This window comes from Maylandia zebra, linkage group LG1 (assembly GCF_041146795.1).
Source record: "Maylandia zebra isolate NMK-2024a linkage group LG1, Mzebra_GT3a, whole genome shotgun sequence".
NCBI lineage: Eukaryota > Metazoa > Chordata > Actinopteri > Cichliformes > Cichlidae > Maylandia > Maylandia zebra.
Window position 1 is genome coordinate 18,749,528 of NC_135167.1, and position 17,090 is coordinate 18,766,617.

The window sequence follows — 17,090 nt, forward strand, 5'->3', positions numbered from 1 at the left end:
ACATGCGCCTATATCTCTCATTGGTGTTAAAGCAGGGAAAACTTAACAGAGTTTTGTTATCAAATGCTGAATTTATCCACTGCTGACATTTAACTCTTCAGCTTGACAATAGGTGAAACGTTTGTGAAAACAGAGAAGAAAAAATAAAGATCGAGAGAGTCTGGTATGACCAAGCAGTAATCAGACAATAAATTTAGTTGGTAATACAATGAATTGTGAGATGTTTTCTGTTTGATTGATGCAACACAAATAATTTACTGTATGAAGGAAATTCTCTTTTGTGATAATATTTTGAATGTGCATTTCAGTTGACCTGTCAACTTAGCGCATTATAAGCTGATATGCAAATTAGTTGGTTGATACTAGATTTGGAAAAATGACTGGATTATAAAATAAGGGTTGAGATTAGTTTCTTATTTCTAGTGTGTGGAGGAAGGTTTTATCATGGCACACATCTGTTTACATGAGAGGAAACTCCTTATGTGATATGACATTTAGCAATTTGCAAATGTGCAGCACATCAGAAGGATGACTCTGAAATTACAAAGGGAAACAATTTTGCTGACAAAGCTGCAAAAGCAGCAGCCATAGCAACCACAGTCTTATTAACAACTCATGAAAACCACACCATTCCACTATCTGTACTGCAGGACGAACAAAAAGCAGCACCACCAAAAGAACCAAAACAATGGCTGAAACACGGAGCAGTACTGGACACTGATGACATAATGAAAATAGCAGGAAAACCCATTCTTCCCGAATCATTGGACAAAACAGCCGCTCTAGTGAGCCATGGTTTGAGCAATGTCTCAACAGGAGGGATGATCTGAGGGATGGTCTTTATAATAAACCGACAATTCTACACTATAAATTTTGAAACTTCAGCAAAAGAATACGTGAGAACATGTATGACCTGCCAAAAACACAATACCCAAGGTAACTTAACGGTGTGTTCACACCGAACGCGATAGACGCACATTTGCACCTCAATGCGTGTCCAAGAAAAATCCATCGCGCCTCAAAATTGCATATTTTGACACGCGTGAACCGGAAATGTGGGAGGGATGTGGGAGGAAGTTGTGCCAGACCAGTATCTTTGCTAGATGGCAGCTGTCGAGCTAGCATTTGAAGAGAGAGTCTACGTTCTCTATTTACTGTGGAGAGCAGAGCAGCGGCGTTAAGGACGTCCTCGCCGTACCTGGGTCCATCAGATCCTCCAGACACGTGAGCAGTTTGGTGAGTTTCACCACTTGCTCCAGGAGCTGCGCCTGGATGATTTTAGCGATATCACCGTCTTTCACTCGTACAGTTTGAGGACCTGCTGTCCTGCATCGGTCCTAGAATTGCCCGCCTAGACACCAACTACAGGCGCTCAATCCCACCTGCAGAGCGCCTGTCCATCTGGTTAGTAAAAGTGTTTACTACGGTAGTCCTTTATTGATAAGACCAAAAAGAGGACATTTTCCTACACCACCCATTTCATACAATTCACATGGACTTCATTGAATTGAATGAGTGTGATGGCTCAAAATACGCTCTAGTAATTATAGATGTTTTCTCAAAATGGTCAGAAATCTACCCAGTGAAAAAAGCAGACGCAATCTCAGTTGCAAACATATGGTATTCCTACTCTGATAAGATCAGATAATGGAACCCATTTTGTAAATGATGTGATCAGCAAAGTATCTGAAGCACTAGGTTTTAGTTTAAAACACCATTGTGCCTACCACCCACAGAGTGCAGGATTAGTGGAAAGAACAAATGGCACTATAAAACAAAGGCTCAGGAAAACAATGGAAGAAACTGGCAGACCATGGCCAGAATGTGTAGGCCTAGTCAAAATGTGGATGAGAATAACACAAGGAAATAACAAACTGTCCCCATTTGAAATTATACATGGGCGACCTTTTCCACTACCAGTTACTAGCGAGCCACTAGATAAATCAGTCTGTGAAACCACTCTGGCAGATTGGATGACTCAATTGTTGACAAACAGAGATGTTGTTTTGAACAATAAACTGCCGCAAGATTCTTCTTCTATTTCCTGCAGGTTGAAGCCAGGTGACTGGATCCTTGTCCGAGTACTCCAAGGAAAAAATTGGAGCTCGCCACGGTGGGAGGGTCCATACCAAGTGCTTCTGACCACTCCAACTGCCTGCAAAATAGCGGAAAGACCTTCCTGGATACACCAAAGCCACCGCAAGAAAGTTGAGGTCCCAGAGGATTCCACTTCCTTCACAGAAATCAACTAGTAAGGGAAAGTTTCACCCTCGCTTGGTTGCTTCAGTGTTGAGGGTAAAGTGCTGATTGAGCATTGCTCGCACTTCCACCTCCAGCCATTGACCAACTCTAGGGTAACCAAGTAGTAGAGTGTGTAGTACGCAGCCATGGGAAGGTGGACCCTCTTGGTTACCTTGACTACGACGCTCACCCTTACAGGCCCCCAGCTGATGCCGACAACAGCTGAACCACGAGGCAGACTGAAAAGATGGACGCACGACAACTCCCACCTAAGAGACATGACACAAGACCACATCCACCCTTGGATGAATAATGCCTGGTACGACAGGACCAGGGCAGAATCGGAAAATGCAGACTGTTATGTCTGTTCTTATATGCCCAGCACGTCGACACACCCTACACTATATGGAGGGTTACAAGAAAATCACCATTGAAGACATTGGACTTGATAACGAGCATGTGATCAACTTTTCTGGATCAACTTCAATGTGACAACCTGGAATACAGCCATCCATTTCCCAGTGTTCTTGGACCAAACTCCAGGGAAGAACCACTCCATGTGCTATAAACAAAACAAAGGTAACAGGCCACTTGGAAACATCACTAACTGCAACCGGGCCGCTGGAGGAGGAGAAGGTGCCCCTGTGAACACGACTGGACCATCTAATGGCACATACTGAGCATACTGAACATGTGCTCCCACATTCCTGTCAAACCACACTTTTAGGATGACCGCAGTAAACACCACTTCTACAGTACGCCGGAAAAGAAGATCAACACTCCCTGAAATTCAACCACATGACCCAATATGGGGGAGCGACGTACCCGAGGAATTCAAATTATGGACTACCGGACAGAAAGTACTCCATTCATTGTTCCCCTGGGTGGGAACCGGAAAAAACATGCTGAGGATTGAAACTCTGGACTACAGTTTTGGACTTTTCTTGAACGCTTCGTGCAAGATTAATAAACAGCAGAATCAGGAAATCAATGCATTACGAATTGCAGTGATTCAACATCGAGTAGCTCTGGACATGATACTAGCAGAAAAAGGGGGACTTTGCGTCCTCTTCAACAACACCTGCTGCACTTACATACCAGACAATGTACACTCATCAAACATGACTGACGCCCTGAACGCCTTGAGACAGATCCAGCAGGCCCAAAATCAGGATTATGTAAGTAATGCAAGTGACTGGTTTTCTTGGCTTTACACTGGCTCCTGCTACAGGTGCTAAAAAGACTACTCATTGGAGTTGGAACATTTTCACTTTTATTTTGTGTTTTTGTAACATGTATCCTGCCATGTCTAAAACTCATGATTAACCGCATAATTGTATCCACTGTTGCTGCATACACAGCCGTGACAAATGATGATGATGATGACCCCGACCTGTTAGAACATGAAGACTTTGTGTGATTAATGATGATGTGACAGAAAATGTACGACAAGATATTACATACTGATATCTCACTTAAAAGTTATACGTGACAACGGGAGGGAATGTCAATGGAAAATTGTACTTAGTAGTCAGTATAAGCTTTTAATGATATAAGTGTACATGTGATAGAATACTGCATGATGACCTTTTTATTACTTAGAACTGATTGGTCTTTATAAAACCTGTTCATATATTTTTATCTGAATCTTCCCACAGTGATAGTAAGAAGCTGAACAAGCAGTTCTGAGCTCTTACCAGGAAAAAGGGATGCTTCCCACATTCCAACACACACACACACAATCACATACGCACATGCTCACGTATCAACATTCCACTGAACAAATGTATTCATTATTGTATTACTTTTCTTGTGTATAAATAAAGACAAGTGCAAGAACAGAGCGCACATCACAGGGCCCCCACTCTGGTGTGAGCGCTCTGTGACTGGCCTTGCAAGTAGAAACTGCAGCGTGTGTCTTTCTACTCTCTGACTCTCAGCTGAAGAAGTGTCTTTTAGAATGAATCTCTTGACAGGACTAAAAAAATAAAACTTAATGTTTACTTTAATTACAATTGATTAACAAAGATAAGCGTGAAAAAAGAAGCATTTCTCTTTTTGACAATATCTGGGATACTTGAGAAATAGGTCTTGGAATAATACATTCAGGAAAAAATGGAAAACTTTAAACTTTGACTTAGAGTCTGAACTCTAAAGGTAAAGTCTGCAGAGACTTTGTTCCAACGGCACAGCTGCAACCAAAACTGACTTTGAACTTTGACACAGGCTGGAGAGGACACAGCTGTGTTTGGGTCATTCATTGTCAGTTGAGCTGAGTGAGAAGTGGATCGGAAAACATCCGGACAGGAAATGCAGCTGTGGAAAATCTGAGACACCAGCCCAGTCCAGACTGTCTGTACTGATCGCGCTGCTAAGAGAGAAAGCTCTTGCATCCAGGCTGGTTACCACGTTTGACCGGGAGAGGGCAGCAAAGAAGCTTCATAGTCTTTGTAGGGAAGAGGTGTGTTACCGTGTCCCGTACAGTGGGGGCGATAGAGGGCTATTTTTTCCACACAGGAAGAAGAAGAAGAAGAAGAAGGGTCCCACTTTGAAATGTTGTTGTGTCATGTGTTGAAGAAGTGAATTTGTCACTTAAAGAGTTTTCTGAAGCTCTCTAATAAAAAAGGAATCAATCAACCGTTAGATTTACCGCAAACCTTCGTGTTTACGCTGAAGTTTAAAGCGGGCTCGTGCTGTTTGTGGATGGCTGTAGTTAGCTTACTTTAGCTAACAGTGATGTCCTCGTCGTGGACAGAGCGCCAGGGAGAGGTGGGAGACCTGGGACACCTGAGTAAAGAAGAACTACAGGAACTGCTACTCCGACAAGAAGGGATCCTCAGTAACAAGTAAGTTTAACCCTTAGGTTGTATGAGAGAAGCGTGACACTTATGCGCACGGCCATCCCGTTAGCTTTGATCCGGTTTGGTAAAGTGACTTCTATGTGTTCAGGAATATGCCCTAAAACTAAGACAGATGATCTACTGACGACGTGTTTATATAAGTCCACTTTGGCTCAGGTGAAAATATGAAATGCTTTTTGTAAAAAACGATGCACGGGCGACACTACTCTGCTGTAACATGGGGTAAAAAAACAAACACTCGCGGCCACTTTAGGTACACCTGTTTCGATTTCTGCTGCAACAGACGGTGCGATCAGACATTGGCTTAAACATGAAAGTATGGATGCATGCTGCTTTGTATGAACAGTTCAGGGAGCTAGTTGTGGTAACAATAATGATGATGATGTCAGGGACATTTTCTTGACACGCTTTAGGCACCCTAGCACCGGTTGAGCATGATTTAAACTCTGAAGCCTACCAGGGTATTGTCAGTGACCATTTCCATACTTTTGACCCATCTTCCTGTTTTCCAGCAAGTTTGTTATAGTTAACTAAAACTAGATGTAAAAAACCAAAACATTTTATTTAACTAAAATAAAAATAAAAAGTAGACCATTTGAAAACGATAAACTACCATTATTATTAATACCATCAGAAACACAGAAATCCTCTTTCTGTTTAACTAATATGGGAACACCTTTACAGATGCAGTTAACCTATAACAGCAACTGCTGAGGATACTTAGACATTTACACTGCCAGATTTAGTCACTGAGGCCAAATGGCACTAATAGGAGTGTTCAGTTTTACGGGTGATTTACAAATGTGGGGCTGTTTTCTGAACACGGGTGCAGTCATTTCAGAATAAGGTGCAAATTTATTTATTTTTTATTTTTTTTCAAACCTCAAATATGTAGTTAGTAGTAAAACACATGTTGCTGGCATTGGTCGATCAGTTTATATGCTTTATTTAAATGTTCTCCTCCCTATATTTCACACCTTGATAAAGAAACTCTTTTTTTTTTTTTTTTTTAAATACTTTTTTTTAATGCCAAAACCCACTTGTGCTGGTGCAACATGCTGGTAAATCTGGCCTTAGGTTTTCATCACTGCATCAGATGCGTCATACTGCCTCCATTTGTATCTTTCTGCCAATTTACTCAAAAAATTATATATAATTTGTTGGAGTGCATCAGTAGTTTTCTGTGTTACACTTGCACCACATAATATTTCCAGACAAGTTTTCCTGGATTTTGTTCACATAATGTAACATAATATGTTTAAAAAAAAAAAAAAATTCTTATCAAAAATGTGATTGTATGGGAAGTAGGACCATGAAGTAGATCAGTATCAGCTTTGGCTGCCATTATCAACAATTAAGAGGAAAACATGGCATGAAAGACTTTTATTTGGGGTCAGGGAGGGGTTACAGACATGTATGTGTCTGACATTTATTGTCGCTCTCGTTGTGTATTGAAATATTGCTTGAAGTATACTTTTTACAATGATGTGTTTGTGTTGTTTGCAGGAAGTTATTGCAGACGCTACCTGACAAAGGGAAAAAGATAAAAGACTTTGCAGATAAAGTGCGTCTTGCCATTGATGACCACAGTGAGGAGGAGAGGAGACGAAGCCTAGTGTCTGTTGCGAGGACAGAGTTACAGTCCAAGTACCAGCAGGCTTTTGCTCACCGGCGTGCTGCCTCCATCACACCAGCAGCCTCGCATCAAAACAGGCAACATGACGCTGCTGCAGGTGATGCTGCACAGGAGAGCGAGACCTCACCTGCCTCAGCTCAAGTGCAAGAAAACCACACTTTGGACGAGCAACGAGAGCCGTTTGTCTCCGGAGCGACTGCTGTGGAAACCATGGAAACGGTGGCTCGTGGGGCCTCTCTGAACTCTGATGAAACAAAAGAGGGTGACCTTGTGGAGGCCCTGGAAAGGGTCACGCTGTCTGGAACTACTACTGGTGGCAGCAGCGTATCCAAAGAGCCATTAAACAGCAGTGCAAGAGACAATTACTTTCTCAGAAAGCAACCACCAAAGAAGCCTCACTATATAACTGTCCTGGAAAAAACAGAGAAGTCTGCAGCTCCCAGGAAGCAAAAATTTAAACCAAATCAGTGAGTGGACTTTATTTACTGTTTTCTGAACATTTCCAACAAAAATGCTCCAATAATCCAGATTTTATACAGTAAGACATTTGACATAGTTTGCCATTCTGCCTTTTTGTCCTCTGTGTAAGTTAACTGAGTATAAATAATATGCACCTTAATGTGTTTCCAGGCTGCCTCATAGAAGTGACATCTCTCCATCAGGATCCTCGTCACCCAGTCAGTCCTCTGAAGGCTCATCGCCGCTGTCTGTGCAAGCCAGGAGGGAGCGGGACAGAAAACACCTGGATGACATCACTGCTGCCAGACTCCCCCCTCTCCATCACAATCCAGCCCAGCTCCTATCTCTGGAGGAGTCAGCTGCACTGCTGAAGAAGCAAACCAAGAAGCAGCTGGTTAGTGAGGCCGAGTGCCCTTCTAAGGAGGCTAAACAGGCTGGGTGGAAACAGCCAGTGCCTCCCTAGATCACTTAGCAATATGGTTCAACCAAAGCTGTTCTGAATGTCTCCTTTTATACAAGAAATACATTTTTAATAGACATAAATTTTATTTAATATTTGGTAAAAGAAAATTAAGTAATTATCTGAACAACAATCATGTTTATCCTCTTGTCCTTTGTGCCATAAATTCAATCAGCATCTTACACTTTGATTCTCACTATTTTTAAAAAGTCAGGACTTTTATTGACAGCTGATACAATGGTGGGTTAGCATCGTCACCTCACAGCAAGAAGGCTGGTTTGTGGAGATTGCATGTTCTTGTGTCGTGCGTGGGTTCTGTCCAAGTACTCTGGCTTCCTGCCTCAGTCCAAAGACATGCTGGTGATTCCAAACTGAGTAGCTACTGCAGAAAAGAAAACTTTAGTGCAATAAGTATTTATAAAGGGATGAAGTCTCAGAGAGCTCGTTGATGCTGTTAATAGCGAACACTTAGGATGCTTTAATTTAATTAAGAATTAAACCTTTTAACAGTTATTATTAGAGAAAGCTGAACGAGAGTATAATAATAATAATAATAATAATGGATTGGATTTATATAGCGCTTTTCAAGGCACCCAAAGCGCTTTACAATACCACCATTCACTCTCACATTCACACACTGGTGGAAGCAGCTACAGTTGTAGCCACAGCTGCCCTGGGGCAGACTGACAGAAGCGAGGCTGCCATATCGTGCCATCGGCCCCTCTGGCCAACACCAGTAGGCGGTAGGGTAAGGTGTCTTGCCCAAGGACACAACGACCAGGACAGAGAGCCCAGGGATTGAACCAGCGACCTTCCGGTTACAGATGCGCTTCCCAACCCCCTGAGCCACGGTCGCCCCTATAGAAGAGTATTACATAAGACAAACATAGGCGCTCCTCTATGCTTGAAACTTGAATTCATATAAAACATATTTGTTCTTCCACATTGTCCTAAAGCGTCATTAATGGAAATGCCATCTCTCATCTTCTGTTAAAATATTATCACAATCAGTTCATTGATTTCTTTGTTTCTTCTGATGGAAATCTTCAGGTAAAGGCTGCCCTGCTTGAGACGCTTTCTTGTCTCTAGAGGGCAGCATTCAAGCAGCGTCGGGACCGTGTACGTCACACAGTGTGCTGTTGTCAACTTATGGAGGCGGTTGAGCTCATTATCAGTCCTACTTTTGTTGAGAGTTTAATAGCAGTGGCTGTGCTGCTTTATAATAATGTGCTTGTCTTCTGTTTACCAGCCTATTCATGTCAGCTTTTTCTCTGTCTGGTGTTTAATTTCAGGAGTTGCAGGCCAAGCTGGCAGCCCAGAAACTGTCTGAAGGATTGAAGATCTCTATGGGGAGCTACACTCCTGACGGTGGCCCCATGGCTACCTACAGAGAGGTTCACGATGAAGGAGCACAGCTCTCCTCAGAGGAAGACTGATCCTGGAGGGCCAGCTGGGGAAACCAGTGTGACCTTGGCCCTGAGGGAAAGAGGCTTTGGACCTTGTGATCAGGACCCATCAGACAGGATTTTCACTCCAAGGGCAACAATTCTTCAGAGAGGAAAAGGGTCTTTTGCATGGTGTGAAGGAATAGTCGGTATCCCAGACTCAGCTCAGGAAATTGAATGACAGGTTGAGAAACTAGCTTACTTAATTGTCATTCAGTCTGTAGTGGGTTCAGTTGTTTCAGCGTCCTGCAGGAATAACAACACCTTCCGCTGACTACGACGCTTAAGTGCTAAATTTGAAACATGTGTCATGTGGGAAAGTGTTTCTTGTCAGCATGCTTAGACTGATGACATCATGGCTTTCAGATCCTGGGAGTGCTGAGGTTTCTGTTTTTAGTATTTTTAATAATTCAATTCACTTAAAGCTCATCAGTGGTGACTGTTTACAGCTTTGTGGAGAAGCAGACGTGAGCCTGAAAATAGTTATGTCAAACTTCAATGTTACAGAATGTGTAACATGAACAAATAAATCATGTGATTTCCTAAATGCCTGTTTGTTGTTGTTTTTTTAAAAATAACATTCAGCGTTTTCATGGCATCAGTTTTCTAGAAAAAATTATATTTAAGAGATAAACTTTATTTAATTAACCTGACCTGAGTAGTCTCTTCAGTATAAAATTTTAAAAGTCAGGTCAGTGAAATAAAATACAGGTACTGATGGAGTAAATTGTATGTTGCTTGTATTGTATACATGGTGTAATTGCTGTCTCAGCTTCATTGGCTGTAGTGTGATCAGTGTGATACACCTTTTCATCTACTTAATGTAAATGTAAGTCCATGCATTTAAATTTGTGGACATAGTCAAGATGATCCGAGTATTGGGGTGAAGAAGAAATGTGACTTAAAGTGACTTTGAATGTTGCAGACAGGCTGGTCTGAGTATCTCAGAAATTGCTGATCTGATGGGATTTTACTACACACGAGACTGCTTTGAGCTGGTAAGAAGGCAACAGTACCTCAAATAACCCCTTGTTACAACCACGGTGTGCAGAAGAGCATCTCTGAACGCAAGGCATATGGAACCGTGAAGCAGATGAGTTACAGAAGCAGAAGACCACAGCAGGTGCCACTCCTGTCAGCTAAGAACACAAACCTGAGGTTCCAGTTCACACAGTTACACCAAAACAGGGCAATAGAAGACTGGAAAAACTGCAGCATTCAGATCGCATGGTCAGAATTGGTGTAAACTTGAAAGCATGACTGTATCTTGCCTTGTATCATTGACTCAGGCTGGTGGTGGTTTTGCTGTGGGGACTATTTTGTGACACTTTAGGCCCTAAAGTACCAACTGAACATCATTTAAACACCACAACCTAGCTGAGTATCGTTGCTGATCATTTCCATCCCCTTTATGGTCACTTCCGACCTCCACAGCCACCAGATCTTAATCCAGTAGAGCACTTTTGGATGTCGTGGACCGAGAGATTTTCGTCATGGATGTCCAGCTGAAGAATCTGCAACTGCGTGCTCAACTTTGTGATGCTTGTTGAATCTGTGCCATGAAGAGTTATAACAATTCTGAAAGTGAAAAGGGGTCCAGGCTGCTACTAACAAGGTGTACCTAACAAAGTGTCCAGCGAATATATATTCATTCTGATAACGAGAACAGAAAAAGCATTAATGTGGTAATGTTCAGAATGATGTTCATGATGTTACGAGAGTTAATGTCTGGGGACTAAATGTCATATTACTCTTTGCTCAAATGTTAAGTGTAAAACTCCACCACAAAATTGTGATCAAGAACCGCAAAGAGATCATTCAGGGTTAGCTCATGCTTATTTTAGCAAGAAAGCGCCAAACCACACTCTGCACGTATTACAACAGCGAGCCTGCCTGCCACACTGGCCTGTTTGTTTCACAACAAACCACTTTGCTTTCAAAACTACCACAGTGGATCTCCACCATTCCCAGAATTCCAAGAATCTCGAATATGTGATGCAGCACAGAGGAAACTGGTTTTTTTTTGTGAATTTGGACATTTATTTGCTTTTCTTGACACCACTTTTTTTCATTATTATTTATTTTTTTTATTTTGTTTGGAAAAAAAAGTTGTGTATAGTGTGTATTTTCCATAATCTTGATAATTGTGAGATGAAGGGTGTTTTCTTGACATTTTTATCTCCACTTCCATATGAAATACAACCTTCTACTCGGATTAGGTTTCACTATTTTCCGAGTGTTAAAAAAAAAAGATCCTAGCTATTTTATTGTTAGGCTTCCAGCACATTAGTTAATTTATGTGCAAAGGAGATCTGCAAGGTGATATAAATTTCAATTTCTAGTGAGACTGTGGTCAGCTGCAGGCACTGATAGACTGAAATGCTGTGAGATGTTATCAGGCAGGGATCTGTCTCACACTTGATAAGATTAATGGAGGGTAGTGAAATATTAAAGCTTGATGGCTGAGACATCTGGAATGCATTTGGATCATGTTGTTGCTGAGAATGGCAGGCGATGATGGGACGGCAGCGGGCTAATGCAATATGGCAAACACCATTTCTCAACGTTGCTAATATGTGGCAGATAAGAAGTGCCAGCTACGTTCAGCATCTTTCCAAACTGCCTTTCCCATCATCTTTCTTCCAACTCGCTGTGAGGACTGCAGACCATCGTAATTTAAACAGTCTGATTCTGGGATTTTAATGAAGAAGAAAGGGGAGGAAAAGGCACAGAGGCACCTTTTTAGGGGAACTGAGGGCGGGTTCATGTAGGTCAGAGACTGGTGGTCGATGCCCCTTGATAACCTTTTGTAATTGCTGCTGAGGCATTGGTGGGAGATGTTTTAGGAAAAAAACCCTTCCACATCTGATTGCTATGTATTTAGACACTGTATCTGATGGGCTGCAGAATGGCCCTGTGGTGATGTCCAATAACAAAGACATATGCACTCCTCCACAGAGGATCCTCATTGTGCTGGGATTAATTACAGCCTACCTTGCTTACATAAATTTAGAGACTGTTACCAATTACAGGGCACATTTTTGCCGTAGCTTTTCTCTGTGGTATCTGGCGTCAAACCTGAGTCTGCACGTAGGTTGACGTTGTTGAGGTGGAACCAAGCTCACTCTATAGTCAAAGCTTTTTTTCTCTTCTCTTTTTTTTTTCTAAACGTTGCCCATTGATGAGGAGGTTGTTTATACTTCAGCTTGAATCCCAGACCCCTTGACTCAGATTAATAAGCTCCTCATGAAGTAGTCTGCAAGTGATTTGCTCCAACTCCGAGTCCGAAATCACACGTCCTGCGGGAATAGAAATAATTTGCTGTTTGGGAGGGGAAACTGGAATGTGATTTCAAAACTGCTTCTTCAAAGAGCAGTCAGCTCGGCCTTAAATTAGATATACAGTATGATGTATAGACTGGCGTTAAACACGAGTTAGGCCCTCAGCAGAATGATTTGATTATATCTGCCAGGTTACGAAGTCTGAGCTCATAGTTTTTCCATTCTCTGATGCTTTTGTCATATTTTTTCAGGGCACACGAGGAGATGAAATAATGCAGCACACAGCAGCTTTCTGTAGATAAGGTTACAGCCTATCTTCCTATCCCAATTAGAACCAGCTCTCCCTCATCTAGTGCACCAAAACTGAATCAAGTGAATCAAGCGTCATGGCTGGCTTGCCAAAAAGGTGGATGGAGATGTTGGTCTGCTTGTTCAGAACAACTGTTTGCCACTGATAAATGCCAATCAGCCTCACCAAAGGACATATCCATATTACTTTGTGGTTTTGTAACCTTCCCTATAGCAAATAAATTACAATATGTACAAATGCATTCATGTTTCCTGTGAATGAGGTAGCAAGCTTCTGATATTTAAACCCCAACCGACCGGCTCTGAGCCTGGTTCTGTTGTAAGTGTCTTCCTGTTTTAAGGGACTTTTTCCTTCCCACTGCCACCAAGTGCTTGCTCCATGAGGTGACTGTTGGTGGTATATAAATGAAATTGAACTGAACTGATGACCACCTAAATGTTTAAGTAGTATTACAGTTGGCAGAACAACAGCATGAACCGGCATTGTGCTGTCCCACTGCAAAGCTTTAGCTCGTTTGTAACCTAGCAACTGTGATTAAGACAGCATAAAGAATGATAAACACAGAAGAAATAACTTTATTTAAGAGTAAAATTATCATATATGTTTTATATGTTGTTACAGTCATGGAACAAAGAGAGTTTTCACAGGACAAAGCAAAGTACACCCTTACTTATGCAATTAAAAGGGTAAGTAGCTGCCAGGTGCTGATAATCAAATGCACTTCATTAGCTGATCATCACCGAGCATGATTGCCTCTATAACTGCAGAAGCTTTTGCAGTTTTCCCGTCTGGAGCATTGTGGTCTTCCCAAGAGTCCCAGCAAAATAACCCCAAGGTCAGATGAGGAAATGCTCAGGGGAAGTGCCAAAGAACCCTAGAGCTACGTTTCTGACACTTAGCATGTTAAATGTTAAAGTTAATGACAGTGCAATTAGAAAAAGGTTGAAAAAGTATGGTTTGCATGGAATAGTTGCCAGGAAAAAGCCTCTTCTGTCTGAAAATAACATGGCAGCATGGCATGGGTTTGCAAAGTTGCATGTGAAAAAAGCACAAAACGTCTGAAACCATGTCTTTCGGACAAACAAGACCAAAATGGAAATATTTGGCCATAGTGTACAGCACCACGTTTGATAAAAAAACAAAAAGCATATCAGCACAAACACCTCATAACAGCTATCAAGGACAGTTGTGGAGGTCTGATGATTTGGGTTTGTTTTGCAGCCACACCTGGGCTCCTTGAGGTCACTGTGTTGACCATGAACTTGTCTGCATATCAAAGTATTCTAGAGTCAAACGTGAGGCTATCTGTCTGAAAGCTAAACCTTGAATTATGCAACAGGACAATGATCCCAAGCACAGCAGCAAAACAGCAGAAGGGCTGAAAATGAAAGGAATGAAGGTGTTGCAATGACCCAGTGAAAGTCCAGACCTCAACCTGATTGAAAAGCTTTGGTGGTACGTTTAGAGAGATGTGCATAAATGAATGGCAAAAAACTTAATGAGATGAAGCAACATGTAGGGAAGACTGGGCTAAAATTCCTCCATAATGATGTGAGAGACTGATAAAGTTACACAGAAAATGATTAATTCAAGTTATTTCTTTTAAAATTTGTTCTAAAAGCTACTGAATCATGGGGTATTCTTTCTTCTTCTTCTGTTTTTTTTACAGAACTGCAGATAGCTATATGAAAACTTTTCACTGTATAATTTGACTGTATAAAATTTGGGAATTTTAGCTTCATATGTCAAACAGTAGATTGATTTTAATTTTAATTTCTATTTTTCAAAAAGGTCCATGTAACTCACTTTCAGGCCTCCCTTTTTCTTGCACACTATGGCAATATGTGAAGACAAATATTATAAAAGCCATTGCCGATAAGAGCCTGAAAATCGTACTGGATTTTCTTTTATCTTTAATAATTTTTGAGATATTCATGTCTAAACGCTGCTGGACCAGTTTTTAAAAAATAAAATAAAATCTATACATATATGTTGAAAAGTCTTTGACACATGAAGCTAAAATCTCAAAGCACTCATTATATATGTCCAAACTTTATACCATAACATTTTTATGCAAACTGGGGCAAACTGGGGCAAACTGGGGATGGCCGAACAGAAGATGTTCTAAACAATGGCTGATCTGAGATGGACTAAAGTGTGCTGTGTATAACATCAGGCACAGATGTTATACATCAATATGTAGCCACATATTGAGGCTTTACATTATTGCATGATGTTTCAAAACCACTCACAGCTTCTCAGTCATGGTGTTGTGTCTCAGCAGTTGTGGATTGGACTGAAAAAACAAAAGACAAAAACATTCATTTTGTATGGAATTGTAAAACGTTTGGTGGTGTCCCTCCAATCAGGTAGCCACCAGATGGATGTTTTAATCAATCTTAACATGTGGAAGGCAATGCTTCTCATTGGTGTTTGTCTCAAGTGTTAAAGCTAAACAGATGTTTCATATGCAAATGGTATTAGCTGTGAATGAGAACCAAACAAGCTTGCATGTGTGACTGTGCTGTGTTATGTGTGTGTGTGTGTCCTCCTGACAGGGCAAGGAGGAAAGTAAATACTTTCCTGACAGCACAGAGGTGCTGAGGTCTCCAGTTATCTCACCATGAAACGTGTGTGTGAGAGGAAGCTTGCACATAGTTTGTGTCATAGCTGCTGGCTGCCCGAGGAAGCGTGATATGTGGCCGTAACACTCAAGAGAGTCCTGCAGCTGTCTCACCAGTAATGTGGATAAAAAAAATGTTCCCCTACTGGTGGGTTATTCTACTGCAGGGGAAAAAGAAAGACAGAGGTGTCTGGAAATGAGTGGGGGTCGTAAAACATAGTCATGGGAATGATTTATTAGATTTTTACATTCTTAAGATTGTTTTCTTTCTTTCTTTCTTTTTTAAACATACAATAGACACAGCTAGTTCATTGCATATAAATGCAATCAGGACAGTTTATTTATTATGATTGCAGTATATTTCATTCATATCTGTTGAATTTTCAGTTGCCTGATGATTTCAAGGTGTTTTTATGGATGCGATACATGTTGGTGTGGAGTATTATAATAATCATGCTGCAAAACCTTTTTGCCATCCATACACACCATTTCTGTATCTATTACCAGTTCGTACATAATGGTGTTTGTAGCCAATTACTGCATATTGGTACAGTCTTAGAAATTTGCACTAAACTTTATCATCAATACATTAAACGATACATCTTTTTCCAGTATTCACCAGAAAAACTGAGATTTTTTTTTTAAATCCATCAGCTATTTCTTAAGACAGTAAAAACTACTTTGTTCCCCCACACATTCAAATGTTGTTGCACATAGTTTAAGAGAAATTATTTCTAAATGTATTTAGGTTTTGATGACGTTGAGGTCTCAAAACCTAAACCTCACAATAACACATGTATGAAGTAAGATACATTTGGCGTTACGTTGCTGTTAATAACAGCAATCCCTTTCTGAGAAGAGCTGCCTCAGCCTCCTCCACCTATATCATGAATAAACAAGTATAACCGATAGCAAATTATCACTTTAATTCAATTTTCTTCCAGTTTCAGGAAGATGACATGCTTCTAATGTTCGGTGCAGCATAATGAAATGCATGTGTGCTGTTGTTTTATTATATACATGGCCAACTTCATTATAAAGCAGAGTTATATTCTTATGTTTCCACTACATCCTTTTGCCTGTAATTAACTAACTACCAGATTTAATGTAAGAGAAGCAGTCTGTGGACTTTCTGCGAGATAAGAATGTCACAACACAAGCATTATGTGTTTCCTTTTCCTTGGAACAATGTTTACAGTTCAAAAGCCATAAAACTGACCACAAATGGAAAAGGCATGGTATAGCTGTAATGAGTTATCCTTGTGTAGCCACATCTTGTAGCAGATGGACTGTGTGTTTATTTTAACTCCGTGCAGGTAGTACTCAGAGGTCAACACTGGATGGCAGTGGTGTATCTTCGGTGTTGCAGATTTATGATTTTATGCTCATATCACATTTTCACAATACAGCTTTAATAACAGCCAGCTTTGCCGATGTAAGGTATGTCATTGCGGCTTAATTTCTTCTCGGGAGGTTTTAATCTTATCATCAATAGCCATCTGAGTGCAGGGAAGCTATTTCCTTAAAGACTGCAAAGCCAGAATCCCCATCTGAGGCAAAGTGGAGGATCAGCAGCCTCAGCGTTTACCATCTGATTCCAGATAGTCTGTACACCTGGCTGCTCAGCTTCTTCCCGGATCCCAGCTCTCAGTCTGGAACTCCTTTTCTCACTACAATGGAAGACTATACAAATATGATCTGGATACATCTGTACTTGAAAGCACTCCCACAATCTCTGCTTGGAAAGCTTTGCATAACAATCCTGAGGCACTAG

General features: G+C 41.1%; 1 protein-coding gene across 1 annotated transcript; it reads left to right on the top strand.

Annotated features, from left to right (window-relative positions):
- Positions 1 to 4,099: 4,099 nt before the first annotated feature.
- polr2m (RNA polymerase II subunit M) lies at positions 4,100 to 9,649 on the top strand. The gene is made up of 4 exons (XM_012917048.2): positions 4,100 to 5,087; positions 6,609 to 7,205; positions 7,369 to 7,591; positions 8,950 to 9,649. The coding sequence occupies exons 1-4, from the start codon at positions 4,978 to 4,980 to the stop codon at positions 9,091 to 9,093; spliced, it is 1,074 nt and encodes a 357-aa protein (XP_012772502.2). The 5' UTR covers positions 4,100 to 4,977; the 3' UTR covers positions 9,094 to 9,649.
- The last annotated feature ends 7,441 nt before the right edge of the window (positions 9,650 to 17,090 follow it).

What these genes read in the sequence shown, in the direction of transcription:
- polr2m (XM_012917048.2), top strand. Translation starts at nt 4,978, where the DNA reads ATGTCCTCGTCGTGGACAGAGCGCCAGGGAGAGGTGGGAGACCTGGGA. An exon ending in CAAAAATTTAAACCAAATCA is followed by an intron (nt 7,206 to 7,368) that starts GTGAGTGGACTT and finishes ATGTGTTTCCAG; the next exon opens with GCTGCCTCATAGAAGTGACA. An exon ending in AGCAAACCAAGAAGCAGCTG is followed by an intron (nt 7,592 to 8,949) that starts GTTAGTGAGGCC and finishes GTTTAATTTCAG; the next exon opens with GAGTTGCAGGCCAAGCTGGC.